The following is a 26,972-nucleotide window of genomic DNA, read 5'->3' on the forward strand; positions in this document are numbered from 1 at the left end:
ATTAAATTGTAGTAGTAATTAACTTACACATCTTTACGTAACTTGAATTCACCCAATATTTACAAAATGTGAAAGAAATCTAAATCGCCGGTGTATGTAGGATATTCATTTCTTGAATTGCAATATGAGTATGAGAATGATACGCAATTGACATCTTGGTAATATGTTACTATTTTATGCTTCGACTATTTTTCTATTAAGACTTCTTCAAGACTCTAATACACGTGACTTTCTCAAACCCGACGCCCAAGGAATGGCCCATTCCCTTAGATTAGGAAGGAAGCACGTTGCCTCCTTGTCCATACTTTGTGTGGTTATATAAATATATATTGTGTATTATTATAATATTATAGAAATATATTTAATTGCTTGTTCTTACAAAATTTGCGAGACTTTGTTCTCATTCCCCCAATATAAATCTACTCAATGTAAATTCTTATACCATTACTTTTATGTCTCGAGGTGAAACCCCCTATCACGTCTTGCTCTCCAACTTGCTACGATCTACTTTTGTTGACACTTCATGGCTAGGTATTTTGCTCCTAAACAATAAAAATCATAATTTTTGAAGAATGGATTGCTCACTCCAATTACGATTCTTATGAAGCATATACTATTTTACTTTTGTCCTCAATTTATATTGCCTTGTTTGAAACCTAGAAAGCAATTATTCTCATATCTTGTGGTAGGCTTGATAGGTGTGTATATTTAGGTCTCATGGAGGTGTAGAGGATTATCAAGAGATGATGCCTAGCTGTAAGGAGGAAGTTTGACAAGAGTATGGTTGTGCTTTTCTCTTCTACATTGATTTAATGAGAATGAAAAAGCAATCTGTCATTCATTATTCTTCCTTTATTTTCTCTCCCATATCGACTTCATCCTACCCACCCTCGTTGGCCCTGCTAAGGGTTTATGGAGAGATGGAAAGTTTGCTAATCAGGTTCATTGTTTAAAACTTTGTTCATTGGTCGAGTTGACCATGTTAATGGGGTATATAGTGTTAGGATTAGTGGTAGTTTAGGCCATTGTAATGAGTTTTAGGTTTAGGCTTTTGTCTTTTTTGTGAAAGTTTTTGGCTTACATGAGAGGTAGTGAATTATTTTGTCATTTATCCACCAGTATCCACGATTATTATATCAACCATTATTCAGTCCTGCGCGATGGAGTGTGGAGACACGTGTGGCAGCTGTAGGCACTGGTCACCGGTGGCCAATCCAATACTCCAAGGATTGGCCACGGGTCACTGGTGGCCAATCCCAACATGACCGGTGGCCAATCCAACACTCCAAGGAGGATCCGTTTGGGCACTCATACGTCGGGCATCTTGGGTGAGCGCACCCAGGTGCTCTAAACCAGGGCTTGGTTAAGTTATAAAAGTTCTTCATCTTTGAACTAGAGTCTCCCTCTTTCTGCCAATTGTCTAGTTTAAGGAATCCTGGATCATCGCGTTTGCAGTGATTAGAAAATTCTTGGATCGAAGGAGGTATCAATCGCTCATGAGACGAGGACAACAGTTGTAGACAATGCCACTGTAAACAGCACTATTCAGACCCCAATAGATATGAAAACGGAATCTGGGACTCTGCAACAGAAAACCAGCAACAGCAGCAAAGATAATGCGATCGCCAAAGAGAGTAATGATGATGCCTTGGATTTCGAGGAAGCTACCGAGGAGGACGATGATCCTTATGATTATGGAGAGGATAAACCGAACGAAAGCGCCGTCAGTCCAGACAAGTTTGAGCGGATGTTCAGGAGGTTCGCACAGGAGCCCATCAGAGTTAGAGTTCATGACATTAAGATACTGGGAAATGATCGAACTAAGGATTTTGTAATAGAAGCACAATTGGAACGGCTAAAGAATGTCCAGACTACCCAGGAGCTCCTACAGGAAGCTGCTCGAGCAAACGCTCGCCTTGAAAGCATGGGTATATTTGAAAAATGCATCATCTCTCTCGAAGCTGGTCCTTTGGAGCTTCCGGGAACAGCTAATGTAATTGTGGAGGTCGAGGAAGCAAAAAGATCGTATTCCGGTGACTTCGGCATATTTTCGAAGCCGGGGGTGGGTTTCTTCAGTTCTAAACGAAACAGTTGATAAGGGCTCGTTGCAATATCTGAACTAAGCAGGAAATGTCGCTGTTGGGATAGTTTCACGGATCGTGTGCCTTCTGTGTGACGTCTTATTTTGGGAATAGGATGCGGTACGACGTTCATGCAAATCATAATGCACCCATTTGTATGGCCCCAGTATGGTGCTTCTGTGATTTTGTGCTTAGATGGCTAGTTTGGAACATAAACAATCCAACTTTCATGCGGCACCCATTGACCATTCTTTTGTGGAATCTGTAGACCAGAAGCTGGAGTGTTGAAAGCTCAATCAAGTGGAAGAACCTGCTAGGACATGCCGAGACTTGGGATAGTACCGGGAGTTATGGCTGGGATGGTACTTCTGAAGTTAGTGCTGGACTCTGCTTTCCCAGGTTTAAGGGTTTGCCGGCTGCACTCGTAACTAGGGCATCTATATTTACACAGGATTGGCAGAAATATTCCTCGTATAAAGAGCATCTTGCTGGGTTTTCTGTTGGATTGGTATCAGACAATCATCATGAGCTAAGCTACAACCTTACATGGCGAAGCTTGCAAGATCCTGATCACTTGGCTTCTCGCTCAATCCGTAGACAATTGGGCCACGCTTTGCTTTCATCCATCAAGTACAGCTTTAAGATTGATAAACGAGACTCTGTGTTGAGGCCAACTAGAGGTTATGCTTTCAGATCAGCTAGTCAAGTTGCCGGCATTGGGCCTGATAATGGGCTGCTATGCTTTGCTCGTCAGGTTTGCAGCTGTTTTTTTTCATAATAGAGATGCCTTGTCATTCTCTGAATAAAAATGAAGCTGGTGAAGGGCAGATGGATTGCTTGTGAAAACTGTAAAGATGTATAATACCATTGTAGTCAATGTCAATAGCTCCTTCATTCCATAACTCTGTAGGGGAAACTTGTAATCTGATTAAGAATTGGGTTCAACGCCTTTTAAACTGCCTATCATTGCAGTCAATGTGATATCTACTTCGTTCCAGGGTTGATTGGGAAAGTTGAGTTTGATCCTCCACTAATGTTGTTTTGTTGAAAACTGAGGCATGACAGATTTTGTAGAAAAAATTTGTACATGAAGGACTGCATAATTTATGTAACTGTAAACTCTGGTCTGTAAGATTCTTCCTCTGACAGATTTCAACCTAAAATAGTTTTCCAGGCTTACCTTGTATATTTAAGGTAAAGAGTCAGAATTTAGGCAGACAATTAGCATGGTTATTAACATCTCAATGCTGCCGGATGTTTTACACATTTTTCATTCCACGCAGTGAAAACAACCTGTGCCTCAGAAGTGTTCACCCTTTGCCTCTTCCTGCCTTTAATAGTCCAGGATGGCCTCGTCCTGATCCATTCACAATGGATGCATAGACATACAAGCATCCATTATGTTTATTACGGGTTCAAATCCGTGGGGGGAGTTTTCCCTATCATGTTGGGGTGTCAGGGAGGGCATTCAGAAGGGAATTAGTTTAGGTGTATGGCTAGTAAGGATATTAGTGACTAGGTGTGGGATTTGTAATAGAAGTTGCCATTAGTCTCAACAGTATACTGCGAGCTGATTTATTCATTAACAGCTTGAATGCTCTTGGGCATTAATTATTTCAAATGGCACTATTTGAAACTTGTGAGCTAAATAATGGATTGTTTGCCAACCAAAATACCAGACATTGAACACGACAAAAGGTTTGGGTCCAGACCAAATGAGCACCAAGCTTTGTAAGGGGCTTCTCTAACAGCTGGGAGATGGTTTTCTCTCTCATTGATATAACTGCGTGAGCAGACAATATTATGTGCGCTTGCTTAGTCACCTAAGTACATGTCTTGGGACAGGTTTCATGGCCCATGCATGCTAGTGTGCATGCTTGCCACTTGGAAGAGTCTGGTCAGCTACTACTTTCTATTTAATTGCATGCATTACACGCATGCTCTCTTTGTTAAACTACATGCAACTAGCTACCTGCAATCTAGTAGGACTTTTGCATTGATCTCCCACTCATGTTTCCTTTGGTGCAGACTATGTTTCATCTCAAAGTAATAGTAATTGTCTCGTGTGAAGGGTTATGCCTCATAGGATTTGTCCCATTGAAAAGGCATACCCTTTCACAAGTGTCAATGCATGAATCCATCCATAATGAAAGGTAGGAAGGAACGAATTGTGACATCCCCTCCCACTTTAAAAGAAGAGTCAGGTGGAAAGTGGAATTTGGTGGCCAAATCTTCATATGGGATTTTGCTGAAAATACGTTTGAAGGTGGATTGAAAGAGTGGTGTCCGAAATTGGCTGGTGAAAGATGTGCTGAATAAAGAGTCCAGCAATGTCGGGAGCTTGAACACCGTTCTTGCATGGAATGAAGTTTGCCATCTAGGACAAGCGATCCACAACTACTAGAATTTGGGCATTGCCTCGAGGAGATATGGTGAGGTGGTAATAAAATGCAAAGTTATGCTTTCCCAGTGTTTAGTAGGTAAGGGTGGAGGAAGGCCAGGAGGAAGTCGTCAACTTGCCTTCATTTATTGATAGGAAAGGCAAGATGTATCATCTGAACGAGATCGCTTTTCATTTGAGGCCAATGATAGGTACCACTAAGAAGCTGGTAAGTCTTGTTGATACCAGGACGTGCTACATAAGGTACATAATGATGTTCTTCGAGGAAAAGTTTGCAGAGTTTTTTGTCATGTGGGACATAGAGTGTGATCTTAGTAATAGAATAGATCACTTTGCGAGGAAAAGTTTGCAGAGTTTTTTGTCATGTGGGACATAGAGTGTGATCTTAGTAATAGAATAGATCACTTTGCAAGGAATGTACCAAGAGGATTTGGGATTCCAAAGGTGAAATCTCGATTGTGAGTGTACAGTCCTTTGAAAGAATCAGACTATCCATGGACATGGCACTAATTACCGTAGTAGAAGCCAATGTTGAGGGTATTTGTGTCAACATTGCATAAAACTGGAATATACTCTATGGTCAAGCGGAGGTTAGCCAAGAACTCTACCAATTGTGCTTGGTGAGCATTCAGAATAGGCTGTGTGAAAATTGAACGATGGCTGTCATACACAAGATATTGAGATTGAATATCTGAAAATTTACGACTGTCAAAAGCAATCACATGTTCATAGACGCCTCCAGTAGCAATCAGAAGCATAGGTCATAACTTCAAAAGGAAGGTTGGGATCAGCAATCGCGATGGCTGTTGTAGGGGTAAGAGGTTGTTTAAAATTGCTGAAAGCTATATTTGGTTTCTGGTATCCATTGGAAAGCAGTGGTTCTTTTCAAAAGATCAGAGTGAGGAGCTGCGATCTTAAAAAAATGATAAACTTTAGTGTTGTAGAAATTTTATAAGCGAACGAAAGACGTCACATCATGGATGTTACGTGGAATGGGCCAGTCATGTATAAGTTCTATCTTCTTTGGGTCAACCTTGATGCCATCTAATGGCATGAGATATCCCAAGTATTCCAGTCATGTGCATAAGAACTCACGCTTGTTAGGGTTGATGTAGAGGGAATGTTCTTGAAGACCAAGGAATACTTGATTGAGGTGCTGCTTATGTTCAAGTAGCATACAGCTGAAGATGAGGATATCATCCGTGTAGACAATGATAAACTTATCCAGGTAAGGCTGGAAGATATCATTCATGAAGGTCATAAATGTGGTAGGAGCATAGGTCAATCTGAAGGGCATAACAAGGCATTCATAGTGTCCATACTTGGTTCGAAATGTTGTATTCATCACCTTCGCGAATGGGAATTTAATTGTAGCTGGACTTAAGATGAATTTCAGAGAAGTATTTGGCATGCAGCAATTGATCGAAGAGGTCATGGATATGAGGCAGGCGATACTCGTTTTCAATAGTGAGCTTATTCAAAGTTCGATAATATAGCAAAGTCGATAAGTCTAATTCTTCTTTACAACCAAAACAGACAGGAGCACCAAAGGATTTGTGGTTAGGGTTAGATGCGACATTCGTCTAATAACTTTGAATGGATAATAGAAGCTCGATAAGATGGTCGTCGTAAGTGGAGTGCTGCATGGAAGTAATTTAATGGTGTGATCCACAAGATGAGGAGGTAAGTTTGGAGACAACTCTTGAGGTTTGCAAAATGCAAGACATTGACATTGAGCTACTACAAAAGAAGCTAAGAATAAAGGTGATGAACTTGTGCACAGGCTGCGGGCTCACATGCAGGAAGACATGAATAAATGGAAGGGAAATGCAAGCACAATGGGAGAGTCAACTAAGAAAAGTGCAGGAGGATATGGATGTCGTCTCCACGACCCTGACTTTTTCTCGGCCCACTGACCAAGCTCAGCTCCACTCCCTCTAGAGACTCGACACGCTCATCTTCACGCCCCTGCACGTAATATTTTGGCCAGGTGCACACCTCAGCTCCCCAACTCCCTCCACACCATCTCCATGCTCGTGCACCAAGTAGTAAAGAACGGTGCATTAGACCCAAAGAAAGAATTCATCTCCGATGCCTTAGAGGAGGAGAAGAGATGGAGCAACAAGGCTCTAAATGTCTTGGTAAGAGGCCTAGCAGTGGGTTACACCCCGATGACGTCATCAACATGGGTGTCAACCTAACCTTCGAGGAAGCTTTGAGAGAAGAAAAGGCCGACGCACCTAATAGGCTGATGGTAGTAAAATTCTGAACAGCCATGGATAGGTCCAATTTCATGAGCATGAGGGCCACACTAAAGGGAACCATGGCATATCTGGATGACGATGTCTTGCTCTTGTAGCAAGAGTACCGAAGAGAGGGGATGGTATGTGTAATGGTAGCTAGAGAGGAAGGGAAGTGGGCTGTCTATAGGGTTTAGGGTTTAGGGTGAGAGAGGAGAGAGAGATGCAGACATCACATGATGGTGTTGAGGCCATGGGACAGGGGGACATAACAGATTGAGGATGGCTGTGTGGATCTGCAATGGCACCCTGTGGTTTGACCTAATCTACACTGACAAAGAGATTATCTTCTACACCGAGACACATGAGAATCGCGAGAGAGAGGACTACCCATAATCACAGGGTACACCTAGGAGTTCGACCACAGGAATGAGACGAGGAAACACGGTAGGGTATGAGGCTCTGGAGGTATGGCAGTTCTTTTCAGATCACATCTGAGATCGCTCATCTCTGTGACGCTGAAGGAGGAGCATGCACAACAGACATATGTGGGTGCGAGTTCAGGCACCTGATACACTACCCATTTTCATTGCACTTTGCCCGGAAGTGCATGAGGTCACGACAGAGGGTCACAACCCACACGAGACGATCTATGTTGATATCATGAAGCTCTCTAGGCAGGGAAAGGTCCTCCTCTTAGGTGACTTCAATGCACATACAGGGAACATATAGGTGTGATTATTAGATTTTGAGTCAGACCCTCTTAGAGTACCAGAGATGGACCCAACAAAGCTCGAGATGATGAGACACTGGATGCACCACATGTGACATGATAAGGGGGACACGTACTGTAGATGGGAGTGGCTTGGAGTCTACTTTATTTGTCAGGCGGGTCATGGAGAGGGGTACGGGGCTGTTTTTGCCCACCCCCACGGCTTGGTTTTGGCTGGGTTACCAGAGAACACGTTTTGTGGCAACGAAACGGGAAGAGGCGAAATGGTCGAAATGTTGCTGCCTAGGGCAAAATGCCCTGGCACAAAATCCCCCGACGCAAGTCCCGAAGGTCTGTTCTTCCTTATTTTCGCTGCTGTTTTGCTGCTACAGCTCCGTGCACTCTCTACTCTACCCTCCGTACGCTCCCTACTCTTGCTAAACCCCTTCCTATCTCAGCCTCTGGCCTATTGCCTAACTAGTTATAGACTTCTAGTCTTTCCAGCCTCTCCAGCCCTCTCCTCTAGCCTCTATTGTTGGAAAGGTCACCTCCCCATCTGTGAGCCCCCATATGAGGAGAGCATGGGGGAGGGAGACCTAGGGCAAGACATGCCTAGAGGGAAAAGCTTGGAGAGGGGGTTGCCACATGGGCAACACCTCACAGCAAGGAAAAGACAGAGGGGCTGCCACATGGGCAGCAAACAGGCTGCCATGTGGGCAGCATATTCATGGACTTACCTGGCAGAGAAGGCACCTTCTGGAGGGCAGAACAAAGGCGGAATCGCCAGATGACTGCCCACGACTGGAACAGGCCAGATTGCGCAGGGTTTCCAGAAGCTATGGGCTGCGAAGAGATGGCACTGATGTCAGCAACAGGTATGGGTGATGTCAGCAGTGGTATGGCTGTCTGCATCAGCACGAACGGACCTGGTCAAGGCTATTCTAGGGCCTGGAAGGGACCAGGACAGAGGCGCCTCCATTGGGTAGGCAGGAGCCTGCATAATAGGCCGCGACAGGGCAGCAAAAAGGCCTATGCCAGTGGCGGGTTGCCACGTGGCAAGGGAAAGGGGCAGCCAATGGGCTGCCCACTGGTCGGTTTACAGACTATAAGGTCAGGTGGGTAGGGGCAGTCTGGTCGGCCAGATCTGACCCCTACCAGGTCAGTTGGTTCAAGGGCCTTGTGCCCTACATAAGGAGGCCCTCCAAGCCCTCATTTGTCATCTTCTAGTGTAGCAAAAGCAGGAGCAGTAGGAGCAGGAGACACCAGCACACTTGGAGCCTATCCTGGACGACCAAGGGAGTTGGAAGGCTGCAGACCTAGCTCAGCAAGGTGCTGCCCACCTAGGCTGATTCATAGGCAATAAGGTGGAGAAGAACATTGTGGACAGAGAGTCTACATACGCTCGAGGTGGAGCACGTGGGCTCAGAGATCTAGAAGTGCTTGAGATCTAGTAGGAGAACCTTTTGGTATTGTATCCTATCCTACTTTGTGGACAGACGGAAATATAAAGTGTTGCTTCTATATTTGTCTCTGAGCATTGTCTATTTACTGGCTTGCACATGAGGCAACTAGTGAAGGACCACAAACAAGACATGCATGGTAACTTGATGTAGTTGGGACCTGAAGTTGTGATTCCACACCCGACATCACACTGTGTGAGCTCCTGGGCAATTCTCTTAGTCTTCCGCTGTGCGTACCCTCTGTTGGGTCATTTCTAACATGGTATCAGAGCCCAAGTAGGAGGCTCACAGGTGTGGGAGCTTGAAGGCAGGGACCTTGATGAAGGACAACCGTGATTCAGAAGCTCTTGGGAATTGACTTCTAGGACTAGAGGACAGTGCCCTTGCGAGAAGGAGGGTGACTCAGGTTTGGGACGAGACTTGTATCTATCCGATAGCAATTTGCAAGGTGTGTGAGACTCCTATCCTCGAGGTACTAGGGCTTGATGATGAGACCATGCTCCGATATCCTTAGAAAGTGGTCATGATAGAAGTGGGTCTCTGTCGGAAACTCCTGATCCCCCCCGAAGCCCGAGATGTGTGATGCTGGGGAAGGTCTAACTGTACGATACGATTAATCTCATCATGCGGAAGGAGCTCCGATGGTGCATCCATGTTGTGCTGAAAGGAGGGGATCCTATCCATCTGGATACCGTGGCTATCAAACCATGTGGACACCCACGCATACCATGCTGTATCAAAGCCTCTCTTTGCCAGGCGTCGCGATGACTCTAGTGCCAATCTCGGTAATCTCCATTGAGGTAGGGCCCAAACTCTGTGGAGAAATGTCATGGTCTGGAAGAGGGCGTCAACTTGGAGAAGTGTCATGGCGAACTCTGCCTGCATGATCTGATGGGGGACTGAAGGCTTACTCCAAATCATCCTAGACCCCATGATGACCTGTAGCCTCTCAAATCCCTTCTAGTCAGCAGCTGAAAGGTCACTCCCCCAAAAAGGTGCTGCATACATGGCAATCGGTCTCACGAGAGTGTCAAAAAGCTAGCCCTTCTTCGGTGGATCCTAGAAATGCGCTTGGAAGCATTGTCTCTTTAATCAGCTAGGGCCCCCTTCCCTCGTGTGAGTCGTGCTCTGGCGGCATTAGTCATCGTGAAGCCTTGTCCCGTGAATACTGCCCCTAGGTACGTGTAGGATTGGACTATCTCCATTGGGTCCCCACGGTAAGTGAAACTATGTCGACATCGATGTTGATGAAGCACTGCTTAGGATGTGTTAAAGATCATAACCTTGGTTTTCCCAAGGTTGACTGTTAGGTCCCTCTCTCTGCAGAACATCTCCAAGGCCTCCAAGTGTTTTTGCAAACCCTCTGCTGAGGACGAAATGAGGACTATGTCATCTGCATAAAGTAATATCTGTACCATCAAATCAGCCAATAGGGAGCCCTCTCCTCCTAGGCGATCAACAAAGGATGTGATCTCATCAATGTATAGTCTGAAGAGAGTCGCTGAGAGGGGGTAGCCCTGCTTCACCCCTATGGTGCTCTCAACCCAATCTGATAGCCCCCCAGGAGTGCAGACTCGCCCTCTGATGGACTCGTATAGACTCATCACTCCCCAGATCATGACCTCTGGGAGATGCAGCTCCTGTAGTCGCCTGATCAGGCGAGAGCGAGGGACAGTATCAAAAGCCTTCCGAAAGTCCACAAAGCAAGTGTAGACCTTTTGGCGTCTCGACTTCGCCTCCTCAATGATGGCTCTTAGGGTAAAAATATGGTCCAATGTGGAATCTGTCTCTAGAAGCCTGCCTGCTCAAGAGCCCGCTGTCCATGGTTCTTTGTATAACTGCTGATCGCCCTCTCCAGTATCGATCCATAAATCTTAGCCAGAACCATGAGAGTGAGGTAGTGTTGGAAAGGTCACCATCTGTAAGCCCCCCCATATGAGGAGAGCATGGGGGGGGGTGAACCTAGGGTTTGAGAGACTGACACATGAGCAGCAGCATGGCTGCCATGTGGGCAAAAGAAAAGAGAGAGGGAGGGGGCTGCCACATGGGCAGCACCTCACAGCCAAGAGAGAAGAGGTGGCTGCCACATGGACAGCAGCACAGCTGTCATCTGGGCAGCACTGCTCAAGACATACCTGGAAGAGCTTCAGAGGCTGCCTTAGATGGCAAGACTGTGCAGGATGGATGGCGAGAGCAACAGCCCCTGGCTCTAGGCCTGGCCAGAGGTGCCACATGGCAGAGAGGCTCTAGGCAGCAGGCGACACATGGCAGGGTATCCCGGACAGATGTCACAACATGGCGAGGGCTTGTAGGCAGGTACACAGCCTGCAAACAGGGCTGATACATGGCGTGAGATGGCGGGGGAGCCTGCAGGAGCAGTTGGCTTGTAGAGGACTGATAGGGCTGGTCAAGAGCTAGTCTACCAGGTCGGATCAAGGGCTGCAAGAAGGGGCTGGACCCTGTATATATAGGGGGGCATGTGCCCTAGTTTTGTGGGCCAACAGGCCCTTGTTTTGGGCCCCAGAAGGGGCACATTTAATGGACCAAAGGGGGCAGGTTGACCGACCAGCAGGTTGGCCATTTTAGGTCTGCTGGGTCGGTTGGTTGGCCAGCCCTCTAGGCCTATAAAAGGGAGGGCCTTGTGCCCTCATTCATCATCTTCAGGAGCAGCCCTCTGACAGCAGACAGGAGCAGCAAACAGGCTAGCCTTGGGCCTATCTACAGGATGTGAAGGTGACCCTAAAGGAGCTGCAGACTGAGCTTGAGTGGCAGCCCACCTAGGATGGTTTCCAGACAGCAAGGTGGAGAAGATCTTTGGATGCGGAAAGTCTACTTACGCTCGAGGTGGAGCACGTGGGCTCGAGTCTAGAGATAGCCGGCAGATAGGAGGAGGACCTTGTGGTAAGATAAGAGAAACACACCATTGGTGGGACTTTGGATCTATCTCTTTTGTATTGTGTCCATAGTTTTCAATGGAAATATATTATTTTGGTGGTTTCTCTATCTGGCTGGTTCATTGTCTATTGATGAGTCCATAGTTTTGGACGGAAATATATTACTTTGGTGGTTTCTCTATCTGGCTGGTTCATTGTCTATTGATGAGTCTACACATCTATTCTATGCGCATGAGTTAAGAAGTTTGTGATTCCACTCCACACCACACTGTGTGAGCTCGTGGGCTATTCTATCAGTCTTCCGTTGTGTGTACCCTCTTTTGGTTCCTCCAAAGGCTGCTTTCTTTTCTTCTTGTGCGGGCATTCATGCACCTGATGGCCCTCTTCCCTGCAGTAGAAACACCGTTAATCTAGTGGGCTGTGACCTGAGAACACGCCATCGCTGTGTGTACCCTCTTTTGGGTTCCTCCAAAGGCTGCTTTCTTTTCTTCTTGTGCGGGCATTCATGCACCTGATGGCCCTCTTCCTTGCAGTAGAAACACCGTTAATTTGGTGGGCCGTGACTTGAGAACACACCGTCCTCCTGCAACCGAAGTAGCTGTTGAAGGCTTGCTGAGCTTTTCTTTCCTTTTGAACTCTTCTTTCTTGCTGTCCTTAAAACCACTTGTCCCGATCTGTAGCAAATCATAAACTGTATTGGCATTTTCTATCAACTAAGACATGTTAGATATCTTGGACTTCGTGCAAAAGTCTCGAATTTCCTTCGACAATCCGCAGCAATATATCTCTACCTGGCTAGACAATGGAACATGCCGATAGGAACTAACTGACAACAAGGCTTCCCAAAATTTATTGTTATATTTTTCCAAATTGTGGCAACTGTCTGCATCCAATTTATGCCAAGTAGTCATGATATCAACTTCAAATGTAGTGGTCAACCATGCAGCTAAAAAGACCTGCTTAAACTCCACCCAAGTGGTGGGTGCTCTCCCTTGCAAGAGAAGATTTGTCCACCATTGTAAAGCATTCCCCTTCAAGAAAGTGGCGGCTTTTCTAATTTTTGATGACTCCGTGATATTCCCACCTGAGTAGGCTGCGTCAAACTGCTGAATAAAAGTAAGAGCTTTTAATTTGTCTTGACTCCCATTAAAAGTGTCAAATTTTACAGCTGAACCACCCTCAGTCTTGTTGCTTCCCCTTGGGTGTGAGATTATCATAGGCAGGTGGTTGTAAATACGGAGGCTGAATAATATTACCAAGATGAGTGGCACTTTGCCTAGTGCTCACAGTAGGGTCCCGTTGCATTCCAAGCATCGAAAAATTTCCCATCATACCAGGCATAGCAGTTTGCAATCCCTGGCTATATTCCAATGTTACCATATATCATGTTAGGCATCGTAGTAGGCATACCTCCAAACATCTGTCCCTGATAGCCTTGCATGCCAGGCTGAAATCCAAAAGGGAAATTTCCAGGCATCCCCATGCCTTGCTCAGGCTGTCCAACCATCGCCTGAAGTACTGAACCTCCTCCGAAATAACCTGCGGGCATAGAAGATGGAGGGAAAGTCTGCTGTCTCGAACCGAAATATGTAAAGCTATGGGGATTTCTACCCATACTAGATGCAAGAGGCATTGCGCTAGGCTGCTGCGTCTTCTTCTTCTTCTTCTTCTTAGGATTTAAAGGGGCATTCACTAACTTTGCAAAGCTGGATCTTGCATCAACTGTGCAAAAGTTTGAGCGGTTCCCTGTAATTGTGCCTTGAACTGTTCATCTGCATTTGGCTCCTCAACTTCTTCCTCTTCATGTCGAGAACTCTTAGTGGCTTGTTCTGATTGCACCGGCTGTTCCTCATCTTCCTCCCACCATGCAGTATAATCAAAAGACCCCGGCCTTCGGAATCTCCAAAGGGCAGTGAGCTCATAATAACCAGCAAATACTTAATTTCCAACCATTCAAAACTTTCCACAGCAAACCAAAATAGCTTAGAACACAACACCCAAGAGCTAGAATGCCTCGTCCTGCACCAGATGCTAGATTGGCCCTAAACTGAGCACCCCTTTCGGTATTTCTTTATCTTTTATTCATAAGGCATCCAAATACAAGAATAGCACTGTCATGCATCAGCCCAAAAACAGCCAACTGAATAATCTGTTCACAGGCACGTCCGTCCTGCTATGCAATCACAAAAAGGTATCCCAGTCTAGTGCAATATCCCATGGCAGCGCTTCTTCTGATTTTGAATTAGAGTTCTAACGTGGCAGCTCTGATACCCGTTAAGGGAGTCCTGGTAGGAGAGAAATCATCCAAATCTGTCCTAGCAGCTCTGATACCTATCAAGGGAGTCCTGGCAAGAGAGAGGCCAGCAAAACAACCAATCCTGGCTGTTCCTGCCAAATGGAAAGGCGAGCTGCAACAAAGCAATAGGATTTGAAGGTTCTGAGGTAGTAGGTAAGCTTCCGAAGAGCAATCAACTGATTTGAAGGTTCGGGAAACCCTGGAAGAGCAGCAAGCATGAAAACGAATCTCCCTGGTCTAGCTCTCTAGCACTCTAGCAGATGAAAATCAACAAAAGCAACCCTGGAAGCATGTTGGAGAAAATGAGAAAATCGCCAAGCCTGGAAGCCCTACATGGCTCCTGGCAGATGAAATCTGATAGATGACCTGTTGCCTATGGGTAATGACGTTGGGCCATTTACTAATTCACATGCTTGAGTAGAGACCAATCTTTATTACAGCCATTTGGCATATCCCAATCTCATGCAGTTGCTTTTGGGAGATCGTTTCACACTTATTTTTCAGCTCTATTTCAGCAAGATGCCTATAAGAGGACTTTGCCTCAATGAGACAGACAGCTTGGACAGGTTTATGTAGAAGGTACATGCACCATAAGCACATGAGCTCACTGAGTGAGTGGGACATTGATGTTGCCTTGTCAGAGCTGCACTATGCTTACATAGGCCTACCATCTGAGGTCAGAGCTAATTTATCTTTCTAAGATTATGGGAAGGGCCAGGTTGGACAGGTGTGTCTTACACACTTTACAAGATATTTTGATGGTCCACAAGTTCAAAGGAGAGACCAAGGATCCTAATCAGCTGAAGTTGTTTATGGAGCTGCACGAAGCTAATTGCATGTTGCTTCAAGCTGTGGATAAGTTGTCCACTAAATAAGCGTATGACGGTCTCATATTGGGAGTAATACTGCTTTGCCATCCTGCTATGCTAGATGCATGCATGTGTGGCGTGATTGCTTTCAGTCATTGATTGTCTCAAAACAGTAGTGAATCCAAAGGCATATTAAACATCCTATTAGATAAGCTCACAATGCCTCTGTGCATGCATCGATTACATAGTGGATTACATAAGACAATGCCTTTGTGCATGCATCGATTACATAGTGGATTGATGGTATGTGTCACATAAGTATGCAAAGGCACTGGCAAAGTCATCCTTTTGGATAATCTAATGCCCAGGGTTGCCTTGGAGCTGGACGACTCTACTTCCAATGTGCAGATAATAGGAATGACACCGAAGGCTTTGTCTGATATCACACTAGAAGGTCTGCTCCCAGTATCTCTGCCTCAGAGGTTGATGATGTTGGAGGATTGACAGGCAACAAGAGAGAGGCTCGTTGTTGGATCAGTTCTGTAGCACCAGAAGTGCTTGTAGAGGCTAAAGTGGCTCAGGACGAGTGGACTCAAGAAAGGTGGCTTTCATATCACAAGCAACATTCTGGGCAAAAGAAACCCAAAAGATGCAGCAATCTGCCAAAGGAAGTATAAACAACCGCAAACACCTCTCTCAACTCAGCTCTAGTATGTGATCGGAGGGCAAGATCTCAGATAGATTCTCCAAATTTCCTTTGATGTGTGCTTTGAAGGAGGACCTTGGAGTACATGATAGTGCAAACAACGACATGCAAGTTTCGGCTCCAGTTACATGATGGGCAGCATTTCGGTAATGTTGGCTCACCATGGGTGAAATCAAGAGTGGTGTAATTGAAAGAATAAAGTCTGGCGGGGAGCAGCGGCTGCCCATAGGAACAGTCAGATTAGTATTGGAAGATGAATCAGAAATCCCTGCATTGGACCCCAGAGGTGCCACAACACCCAAGGCAAAGGAATATACTGCATTTCCTTTTGACCCTGGTGGCATGCATGATAAAGTATGTACCTTTTTACAGCAGGGGACCTTGGTTCCTAACCGTCACCTGTGATTTTGAGGACAGAATTATTTTTGAGGAGGGATGGCTGTAATGAAGGGGAAAAAGGAGTTAATTTAGGGGTGCTTAAGTGAGGGTTAGAGGGATAATGGAGGGCACTATGTAAGTCCAAGCCCTCCACTCTTGTAACACTTTTTGATGTGACATCTAATCCTATCTACGCTCCTCCTTCCTTCTTGCTACCTGCTGCCTACTCTCTCTCTCTCTCTCTCTCTCTCTCTCTCCCCCCCCCCTTTCCCACCTCTTCCTTTCTCTCTCCTACCTCTTCTCCTTCCTTCTATCCCTCATTCTCTCTCCCTTCCGCTCCTCTATCCTCTTTCTCTAATCTGCCCCTTCCCCCTTTGCTACACTTGGTCACATGGACATTGTTAGAAACATGGTGGAGAGAGAGAGAGAGAGGTTAGGGTGTGAGGAAATGAGGTGCTAGCCTTCGTCATGGCTGAGTTTGCCCTTCACCTCCTGAGTGCCGACAGAAACTCAGTACGAAGACTTTGTATAAATGGATGCTCAAGTATGTGTGGGTGTGTGGATTTGTATGTGTGAGAGCATACTTTTATTCTATGGTCTACACCCATTGTTGGGCGCTGATGACGTCAGTGGGGATGTCATAGTAGCTAGTCCCTACTATGCGTGGTGGAGTTTATGGTTTTCAAGCTTATGAGTGACTCTTGTGAGATTGAAACTGCACTATGTTGTGTTTTTAGAGGATGAGTTTGGGAATGTTCCTGGATTCATCTAGGTATGTGAGGAAATGAGATGTGAGGAGAGAGAGAGGTTAGGGTGTGAGGAAATGATGCTCAAATGAAGACATGAAGAAGGCTTTCATTCATTCATCAAGTATGACATGATAAGTGAAGTACAAGCCTTATAGGCTACACACGCACACTTGCACCAAGTGCATATGGGATAAGTCCCATAGTGACAGGTGGCACTCACACATGACTCACACTAGTACTAGATCTCCCAGTACTAGACACCAAACATCACATCGACACATTCTTTGGCTATGATATCTCCCTCCACCGCAATACTGCAAAGGGCAAGTCCAACTATGCAACACCTCCTGTGTGATAGCGACTTCTCAGTCAGCTTGCGACCGGCAAGGGCAAACCATCACTCGTTACCCCCCCTTACTCTGAACTTGGGAGTCAATATCATCAAACCAAAGTAAAAGACAATACATTCATTTTTGGGGGATAACTCAGGGTAGAGTTCCTCTTATTGACTCAAATACATTCAGTTTAGAGGGACAACTCAAGTCTGAGAATTTTTATTGACTCAACATAAACACACATAGCATAGGGGGCCTAGAAAGCCCAACCCTGGTCGTAAGGGTCCTCGTTCTAAAGAGAGAGGCCGTGAACCTGTTCTGTAGCTGCATGTATCTCCTCTAGGGACTCTTCAAGTTCAGCTTGTTCCTTAGCAAGGAGATTGGCATGGTACTTCTCTTGTTCCATTTCCTTCTTCTCAAGTTCAGCTTGTTCCTCAGCAAGGAGATTGGCATGGTACTTCTCTTGTTCGATTTCCTTCTTCTTGAAGTAGTGAGCTTCAATGCATCCTTTCCTCTTGCAAAACCTACAAATAATGTTCTTGTTGGTCTTCCATTTGCTTGTGGAAGCAAATGCTTGATCACTAGGAGAGGCAAGAGAGGCTTCCTTATTGGGACGGTCCTTCTCAATGAGGAGTGCCACCATATCATCAAATGTGGTAGTGGCAAGGCGAAGGACTTCAAGAGTGTGCTCAAAGCGAGAAATTCCATGCCTACTGTTGATAAGGACAGCCATCTTATCTTCATCATTAGGTGGGCTCTTCAAACTTGAAAGTTGTTGAACAAGAGATTGAAACCGTGCCATATGATCACTCAACTTATCACTCTCTTCCGTTTTCAAATCATAAAACTTGAACTTCATAAAGACTTTAGAGTTGTTGATTTTATTACCTCGAGGCGATCCCAAATCTCCTCAGCTGTTGACTTGAAGTCCACATGATGAATAAGAGTGTCAGCCAAGCAAAGACCAATGAGGGCAATGGCCTTAGCATTCTGTTGCTTCCAAATCCTTTGGTGTTGCTGATCAAGTAACTCAAACTTGTCATCCTCTACAACATCCCAAACACCTTCGTGCATAAGAAGCAGCTGCATCTTGGTTTGCCATGTGGGAAAACCTTTCCCTTTGAATTTCTCCACGAGCAAAGAGCTAGAGGACAATGAAGTCATGATGGCAAGGAGCTTGATGAAAGCGGACAGCAAGCCTGAGATGCAAGAAGGAGGCTAAAGAGAGCCAAAGGAGTGCTTTGGGATGAATGAGAGGCAAAGAGCAGCCCCGAAAATGAGTGTGAAGGAGGTGTCTTTGCAATAGCAACCCTAAAACAGCTTGCAAGTGCTAGCAGCTGCTCGAGAATAGGTCAAAGAGACCTCCAAATCACCCGAGAAGCTGCAACCGACATGTGTGAATGAAGTGCTTTGCTGCAGCCGGCCTGGAAACCCTAAAACGGGATTGTAAATGCGCTGGAATCTCCACATGTGCAAGCCTGGTCTGCTTTGAAATGCACACAGCACTAGAAAAATGCTTCAAAATGTGGAGGATGGCCTCCACGTAGCACTTGGCAGGGCTGGAACTGCTCGAAAACACCTCGAAATGTTGGAAAAGGTGGCCCGAAGTGTGCTTCCACAGGGTGGCTATGCATAGGGTTAGGTCTAGGATGATGTGGCAGCTATGGCAGGGTGAACCTGCTTTGGTACCATGTTAGAGAGAGAGAGAGAGAGAGAGAGAGAGAGAAGGTTAGGGTGTGACGAAATGATGCTCAAATGAAGACATGAAGAAGGCTTTCATTCATTCATCAAAGCATGACATGATAAGTGAAGTACAAGCCTTATAGGCTACACACTCACACAATTGCACCAAGTGCATATGGGATAAGTCCCATAGTGACACGTGGCACTCACACATGACTCACACTAGTACGCATTTGAGAAGCCAAAGCGAGTAAGTGTGCCCTCCAGAAAGCCCCAGTCTACCCTGTCATAAGCTTTTTCAAAGTCCAAGAGTAGAATGGCCAGCCTGTGACTCCGAAGCCTCCCAAAATGAGAAGATGTTATCAAAGATGCTCTTGCCATGCACAAAACCCATCTGCGTATCATGGATAAGATCTGGTAGAAAGGGCTGCAGATGAAGGCTGATACCTTTAGCTAGGATTTTGTACAAGGTACCCAGCAAGGTGGTCGGTCTCCACTAAGACACTAAATTCCTGCAACCCCCTTTCAGAATCAAATGAATGAGGCCCTCCGTAAGTGAGTCTGGCATCTCACTCGAGTCCCATACACCTTGCAGGGCTGAGGTAATATGATCCCCAATGTGATCCTAAAAAGTAATAAAAAATAAGGGGGTAAGTCCATCTGAACCAGGACACTTGCCCTTGTGAAGGGCAGAGAGAGCAGTCCTGAACTCTGCTTTGGTTAAGGGTGAATCAAGTGAAACAGTCATATCCCTTGTCACCAACCCAGGTAAGTGTCGCTAAATAACCACTCTAGCATCATTTGTGGCCTGAGTGTCTCTGGATCTGCTGTAAGAAGGGAGGCATAGAAATCGGTGGCAACCTGCAAGACGGCCTCTAGATGTGTTTGAAGAACTCTGCTTGAGTCAACAAGGTGTGAGACGCTCCCTACTATGTGTGGCGTGAAAGGCATACTTTGCTCTCTGTTCTAAAAGTGACTGCTGCTGAGCCCTTGCTGCAGCAAGGCACTCCTGAATCCAAGTATCTGTAGGCCTCTTCTGCTCCTCCCTCTGGAGGGCAGCCAACTAGTGGCGGATTCCTATCTCACGCCTGAGGGTCTCACCCCTACTGATATGAGCAACTGAAAGATAAAAGTCAGTGATATCAGAGAGGGCTGCGGCTAAGTTTGAAGGAGAAAGCTAACCACATCCTGCAAATGAGATACCTAGGTTCTCAACACTGTCTCTGTAAGGCCCTCCTCTGCATAGAAAGAATCTGGAATCCTGACACTGGCAGAGTGGCACCTCACATGGGGATCTGAGACCATCAAAACAATTGGAAAATGATCCGAAGTGGACACCCCAGCTGCAATGTAAACAGTACCACCTCTGTCAAGAGCCCAATCATCCACATAAAATCTGTCAATCCGTGCATGTATAGGCATCTGTAATCTCCTGTTCGACCAAGAAAACAGGAGAGAATGTGCCTGAGTGTGAAAAGCATCATCATGCCAAGCATCCCTGCCACAGTACTGAAAAAGGAAGGCATCCCACACTGCTCTCTCTAGGGAGTGAAGGCCACCTTTCCTACCATCCCTTTTGTCTGAGGGCATTTCAACCATGTTGAAATGACCCCCTATAATCCAAGCATCTGCAATATGTGACCAAGAGAGCAGTTCCTTCCAAAAAAGAACACGATCCCCTCTAGAATTGGGTGCATAAAGGTTTAAGAGACCAACCCTATGCCCATCAATCAAAAGTATAATCCACTGAGCTCTGGAAGGGACTATGATCCCGTGTCTAATCACCAAGGGGAGTATAGAAGAAGAAACAGAAATGCAAGTACCTCCCCTGGTGCCCAAGGTGGGTGACCAAAAAGTGTGGCCTGAAAGAAGCTTACCTGACTTGGAACAAACCCTGGCATCCAATTTGTGTTCCTGAATCCCCAGTAACACTTGGATGAAGTTGGTTACGAATCAGTTGCCTGCGGTGGCGGTGAGGTACACTCCCGAGGCCCTAAACGTTCCAACTGACAATCCTCGTCTGGAAGAGGAGGAGGCCGGATGGAAGATCCTACCCGACTTGGTAGCGGAGAAAGCCCTCTCTTGCGAAAAATTCCTCCTATCAAGAGGAGGGAAGTCAACTGGGGAAAGCGCCCCCCCCCCGCCCCCCCCCTCTGAGGGGGAAACTCTGTCCTGGAAGATATGCTCCCCAAGCGTGGAGGGTACAAACTTCTCTGCCTCAAACTCAGCCAAGTCTGCCAAAACTGAAAATGAATTCCTGCGAAGAACCTCTGGCGCAGGAGTGCGAAGGAGCCCTACGGAAGGAGGAGTGGAACCAATAACCCCCTTACCTCTGTCAGTTGTAAGTAGACGTGGCAACATCTGCATGACCTCAGCCACAATTCTGTCACTATCCTCAAGTAAAGCATGGGCCTTTGTAGAAAGGTGCTCCCTAGATGAGCGCTCTTGCATCTGAACAGAGTCAGGAGCAGTCTCATCTGCACATGGAGCCAGGATAGGGATGTCTCCTGCCTGAAGAGACGGGTCCGTGGCCCCGTCAGTGGTACTGGCTCACCAACTCTGACAAGCACCCAACGGGGGACAACCGAAGCAGAACGTGCTGACTGTCCTGTCCGTGTTGTAGAAGTACCAGGACGAGAGGCTGATGGTCCTGGTTGTGAAGTTGAATGTCTAGCAGCGCGTGAGGCAGTAGGAACTAGTCGTGAAGAAGGTCCAGGTCGGGTGAAGCTATGAGGCACACCCGTGGATCTTTTTTGTCTTTTCTTTTTCCTTGGGCAATCTCTGGCAAAGTGCCCAAGGGGCCTGCAAATTCTACACTAATCCTGTCTCCCTGCAATCTCAACTCTCTGTCTGAAGAAGGAGCCATCTGGACGCTGAAGCATAATGTGGTCATCCGAGATGTTAGGGTCAGAGACAATGACCCTAACACGCGGTACCCCATCGGACCTAACTACCTCTATTGCTGAAGTAGGCATCTCAGGGGGAGTAAAAAACAATCAGGAAGAAACCTCGCCCAAGCAGACGAACATCTGAGAGGTGCCCTACGAGGTCTCCAGGTAGAGCGGTGAGCCTCTAGTCCCTGGCCTGTTACCTACATGGATGCGAGCAAAGAGCGAAGTCGAGCTCTCCTCCTCTGCATCTTTTTTGAGCTGCTGCAACTCATCTTTTGAGAAAATGATGGTTTTTGCGGCCGGTGGAAGCGGGCGAGGATTGGCTGAAGATAGAGCCATCGTCAATCAGGGTGGAAAAGCCGACTCGAACACGAAAAGGTTCCTTCTGCACTAAGCGGCCCGGGAGAGGAGGAGGAGGAAGGTGTGCTGAGGAGGAGGGGCTGAGGAGGAGGAGGGGGAGGATGAGGATGAGGGAGGAGGCGGAGAAGGGGTAGGCAGAGAGGAGGGAGGAGGAGTAGAGGGGGAAGGGTGGAGGGACTGAGGCGAGGGTAGAAGAGCCGGGGGGGGGGGGGGGGGGGGGAGGTAGAGGAGGTGGGGTAGAGGAGGCGGAGGATAGGGAGGGCTAAGAAGCGGGTAGAGGAGGCGGGGGGAGGGAGGGTAAAGGAGGCAGGGGAAGGAGGGAAGAGGCAAGGGTAGAGGAGGCGGGGCTGAGGGCTGAGGTGGGGGGTAGGGAGCGGGGCTGAGAGGGAGGAGAGGTAGGGAGGGAGGGGCTGAGAGGGAGGGGCAGCAAGGGAGGAGGAGGGGGCTGAGAGAGGGAAGAGGCTGGGAGGGCAGTCGTGCGGGGGAGGAGCAGCAACACTCTTGTGAGTAAGAGTCTCATGATTTGAAGGTCAACTTGGGTAAAACCAAGGTCATGATCTTCAATACATCTCAAGCCGTCATGCGCCAGGAGCAGTTCGCATTTGATGGGTCACCTGGTGAGGTAGTTTATAAAATAGAAAAGTGATATATTCCATTCAAAACGAATCATACAACAGGTGGGAGAGAAAGTACTCTATCCCTAGCCCCAACAATGTGGCAAAAAAGCCATGGTGGTGGTCTAAAATGCCACGACATCCCAAAAGGGGTCAAATGAAAAAATAATGAGGAGTCCCATGTCCTCATGAAGGATAGAAGTCTCCCACGAGCTGCCAAAGAGGTGCGTGTACACCGCTCCCACTGACTCCTGAGAGTGAAGATAATCTCCCCCCAAATGGAAGCGAGAGTGTCAGCCTCCGTGCATAAATGGTCCCCAAGGACAAACAACGCGAACACCATATCCGCCATAGGGTAATGCTGGAAATCACCTCCCAGGCTGACCCTGCAAGTGAAGTAGGCATGAAATCCTGAGCAGGTACAAGTACCAAAAGTAAATCCTGTGGCTCCATGATGCTGACATCTGTGGGACCCCGTCTCTGGCGACGCTGCATGAAGAAACCGTGGTCTCCTGGCTCTGACTCAAAGAGAGCAAAGGCTCCAGATCCTCTCCCCCAAAGGGCAGCACCCCATGTCATCAGAAAGGACTCGGATGTAACATATGAGAACAACCTGAAAATACCTGTCCATACCACTCTAGAGCTGGGGCAGCTCCATAAACAATGCTTACTAGATTCCTCTGCAAGCTGACAACGCATACACAAGGAGGGTCTACCCATCTGCTGAAGCCAAGTACCCATAGGTATACCCCTATGTATAGTGAGCCAAAGAAAATAGGATACTTTCCTCGCTCTACTGATGCCCCAAAAGTGAGTCCAGTAGCTCAGCAAGAGCTCTGCAGTAAGTCCCTGTGCGTGCCAATGCTGTGAGGCTGATGGTCGGTGATGAGAGTCTCTGTGCTGAAGCCTGTAACTTGCCCTCGTCGAGTACTGGAAAAAGGGAAGAGGACGGCTGCCTGCCACCGGAGCAGGCCACATCCACTCACCTGGGTCCCAGTCGAGCTCCGCGAGAGGTCGACCCTGAAAAATCCAAAGTCTCCATCTAGGATCCTCTGCAATGGTCAATCTGGAAGGATCTGTGGCCCATTCCTTACCCAGGCAACCAATGACCCTGATCCTCTGCCAAAGGAGCTCCTGTCGATCCAGGGGCTGAGTGGGATACAATCTGTGAGAGTCGTCCGACTCAAAATAAGTAAACGGTGCCGGTCCTAAACGAGCTCCAATGCATAGCCCAGCCTCACTAAAACAACCTGACCAAGTAGAGATGGGATGAACATAGGTTGGATCTGTAAGCATATCCCTCCACTCTTGAGGAATAGCTCTCATGATCAGTAATCTGGTGGCAGCAATCTGTCCAAGTGGCCCATGTCTATCTCTGATCTCCTCCTCTGACATCTCCACACCTCCTCTGAACCAATCTCCAACTGTCACAACCCCCTGAGCATGCCATCTGGCCAAGGGAGTCCTAAGTTCTGTACCAGGGGAAGATCCCTGATACCGAACCAGGGGGTTGTGATAAAGTGGCTGTCGAGCAATTTCCTCTCTGGAGGAGGGAACTGCTCTGATGAGGTACTGTCGAAAATGATCCCATATTTGAATAAGCCTTTTCACAAGAGGTGAGGAAGGCTGAGAATGCTAGTCCGTCAGGAAGATCCAACTGACTCTACCTGCCCATTGGCCTGTCGCTCTAGGGGTGCACTGATGAATCCCATGCAGTAAGAACTGCTTCCATGGCTGATCTCCTGGAGTCAAACCTCTAACAAGAAGTTTGACTAAAAGGGCTCTGCTCTGCATCTCAGGATCAAGAACCCCAAGTCCTCCCTGCGAGGAGGGTAAAGTGATAGTATCCCAAGAAACCCTGGCCTTAGTATCCTTAGAACCGTCGCCACCACTCCACAGAAAGTTCCGGAGCAATCTCCTCACCTGACGGATCGAGTCAGCATGAAAGCACCAACATGACGCAACGTACCACATAGTCGCTAGTAGAACGTGGTTGAGTGCCAGCGCTCTTCCAGCCAAAGAGAGTCTAGCCGTACTCCAATAGGCTAGCTTTCTTCGGATACTCTCAAGAATTGGGGCAAACTGTTGCGTCGGGGACACCTCAATGCCAACTTGGAAGCCTAGATATCTCGTAGAGGTGCCTCTGGGAATCCAAACAAAGCCTCTGTCTCCTCCCCATGCTGGGGTATCCTGCTGAGTAACATTGTCACTACAGGGGGTGTTGGAAATATTAAAGCACTGGTAAATGTTAGGTTAGTAATAAGGGTAGGGGCACTTTTCTCCTCATTGAGATTTTTCTCCTTAACCATGGTTAGTGATTGGATTGTATATTAGTATGGATCCTAGACACCATTTGGATTTCACCCTAGGGTATTAGGGTTTATACCCTTGTACTGTCTTTTGTATTCTCATTCTTGATACAAAAGTTCAGTGAGTTGTTTCCCCTCCACCGTTCTGGACTTTGCTTCACACTTTACCTTTGTAGAACAACAATTCGTTTTGGATGGTATGTGGATTTCTAAAATTTTTCTCATAAATAGCATTCTATGCAAGGGATGCTTGTACATTTTTTGTAGAAATGATAAGTTTTCAAAGAATTTGGCTTCAAACTGCAAATTGCATCGTTGTCATCCTCACTAGGCTTCCTTCAATGACGTTTAAGACCTTGTGTGTAGTACCGCTTTAGCCTTGGTTTTATTTCTTGATGTATCGAGCCCTTCGGGCCAACTATTGAAACCGGGCTAGACAAGTTTTGCCGTGGTGATCGACCATCTCCAAAATTTCATTATAGCTTCTTGGTGCCTTTTGCCATTGCAATAGCTACTACAAAACTCTTCCTTAGCCTTAGTACTATTTCTTGATGTATAGAGCCCTTTTGAGCCATATAATGTAACCTGGGTAGACAAGTTTGCCATGGCTACTGATTCCCAAGAAATTTAACTTCAAGGCATACATATTGGTTTTATGGTGATTTGAACACTCCATCCCTTGGAGTAGTGGTGTGTTTTATGCCGATTTTCATTGAAGATAGGGTTTTCTTTCCCGCACACTTGATGCCTGACGGGATGTTCATGTGAAGCTTAATCGTTGATAAAGGAGGGCATGCTATGCAGTGTAGCTAGAAGGATTTGTAATGCCCAGTAAACCTTCTCAGTAACTTCCTGGCTGGCATGAATAGATGACATAGAATTAAATACAGAGTCAGTATGATCCAAATAAAAAAACCTGCGGGATCTTTTTTGGCCTCTGCACGTCTAGTAAGGACTATGAAAATTTACAATTATATTTGCAGTGACAGTTGTTGCATTAGTCTTTAGCTACTAGAGAGCATGTTTGTTCTTAAACATTTATGAATCTTCATGACAGGAGATTGATTTTCGATTTGCCATCCCCCTGGGATTTTGTAATTCAGCTCTGAATATTGGCTTATCTGGGGGCCTACTTCTGCCATGGGGTAAAGGGTTCCACAGGGAATTGACACCCATCAGTGACCGGTTTTTTATGGGGGGTCATTCTTCCCTTGTTTATGATATGAACGGCCCAATCTCAATTCTAGGCTTCCGCTCCAGAGGAGTTGGACCTACAGAAATCAGACGAGCTACTACTACTGTAAGAGATGTCATTGAAAATACCCAATCAAGAGATACCCTTGGAGGTGACATTGCAGTGACCGGTTTTGCAGACCTGTCATTTGATTTACCACTGAGTTTCTTGAGAGAGCAGAATATACATGGTCATTGCTTCATATGTGCAGGCAATTTACTTGGTCTGTCTGGAGAGGACCGCCGGTCCTCCTTTCAGAGATTTTTGACTTCGTTCAGGTGCTCCGCTGGGGCAGGCATTGTGATTCCGACCAGATTTTGTAGACTCGAGGTTATCTTCTCTCTCTCTCTCTCTGTGTGCGTGTGTGTGTGTGTGTCGGCGGGGGTGGGGCTGGGAGACTGGGTTCATACATTTTGCAAATTCAATCGATGCTGAACAATTTGACTCATAGAGGTCCATGCTATTGTATTACATGCAGGTTAACTTTTGTCAAATTTTGCGGCAATTTGACAATGATTATGGCAAGAGAGGTATTCAGTTAAGCTTTTCTTCCCCTAATTAAAATTTTCAGGATTACAAAACGTCCTTTTTTGCAGCCCCTGTGAACTTGAAGAACCTGCATGCCATCATGGCTTATCCGAAAATTGCGACTGCTTACTTTGGCATGTGACTATCGTTGGAATTGCGAAATATAGCAATTTTTTTGGTTTACGCGGTCATTGCTGGTGCTCCTTCAATTTTTCTTTATTCTTTTTTGGTTACTTTCAGTGTATTTTGAGGATTCTCTATTTTAAGGTTTAAAGCAGCGAAATAAATGTAA

General features: G+C 46.5%; 1 protein-coding gene across 1 annotated transcript; it reads left to right on the forward strand.

The window, feature by feature from the left end:
• The first annotated feature begins 1,303 nt into the window (after positions 1–1,303).
• Positions 1,304–26,972, forward strand: LOC147891648 (uncharacterized). The gene is made up of 4 exons (XM_087388965.1): positions 1,304–2,062; positions 2,350–2,835; positions 25,976–26,482; positions 26,631–26,972. Exons 1-4 carry the CDS (start codon positions 1,562–1,564, stop codon positions 26,712–26,714), a joined length of 1,578 nt encoding a protein of 525 aa, XP_087245091.1. The 5' UTR covers positions 1,304–1,561; the 3' UTR covers positions 26,715–26,972.

This window comes from Dipteris shenzhenensis, chromosome 17, assembly GCF_047967505.1.
Source record: "Dipteris shenzhenensis isolate YYH24624 ecotype China chromosome 17, Dip_SZ_1.0, whole genome shotgun sequence".
Classification (NCBI taxonomy): domain Eukaryota; kingdom Viridiplantae; phylum Streptophyta; class Polypodiopsida; order Gleicheniales; family Dipteridaceae; genus Dipteris; species Dipteris shenzhenensis.

What these genes read in the sequence shown, in the direction of transcription:
- LOC147891648 (XM_087388965.1), top strand. Translation starts at nt 1,562, where the DNA reads ATGAAAACGGAATCTGGGACTCTGCAACAGAAAACCAGCAACAGCAGC. An exon ending in TGCTATGCTTTGCTCGTCAG is followed by an intron (nt 2,836 to 25,975) that starts GTTTGCAGCTGT and finishes TCTTCATGACAG; the next exon opens with GAGATTGATTTTCGATTTGC. An exon ending in CCAGATTTTGTAGACTCGAG is followed by an intron (nt 26,483 to 26,630) that starts GTTATCTTCTCT and finishes TATTACATGCAG; the next exon opens with GTTAACTTTTGTCAAATTTT.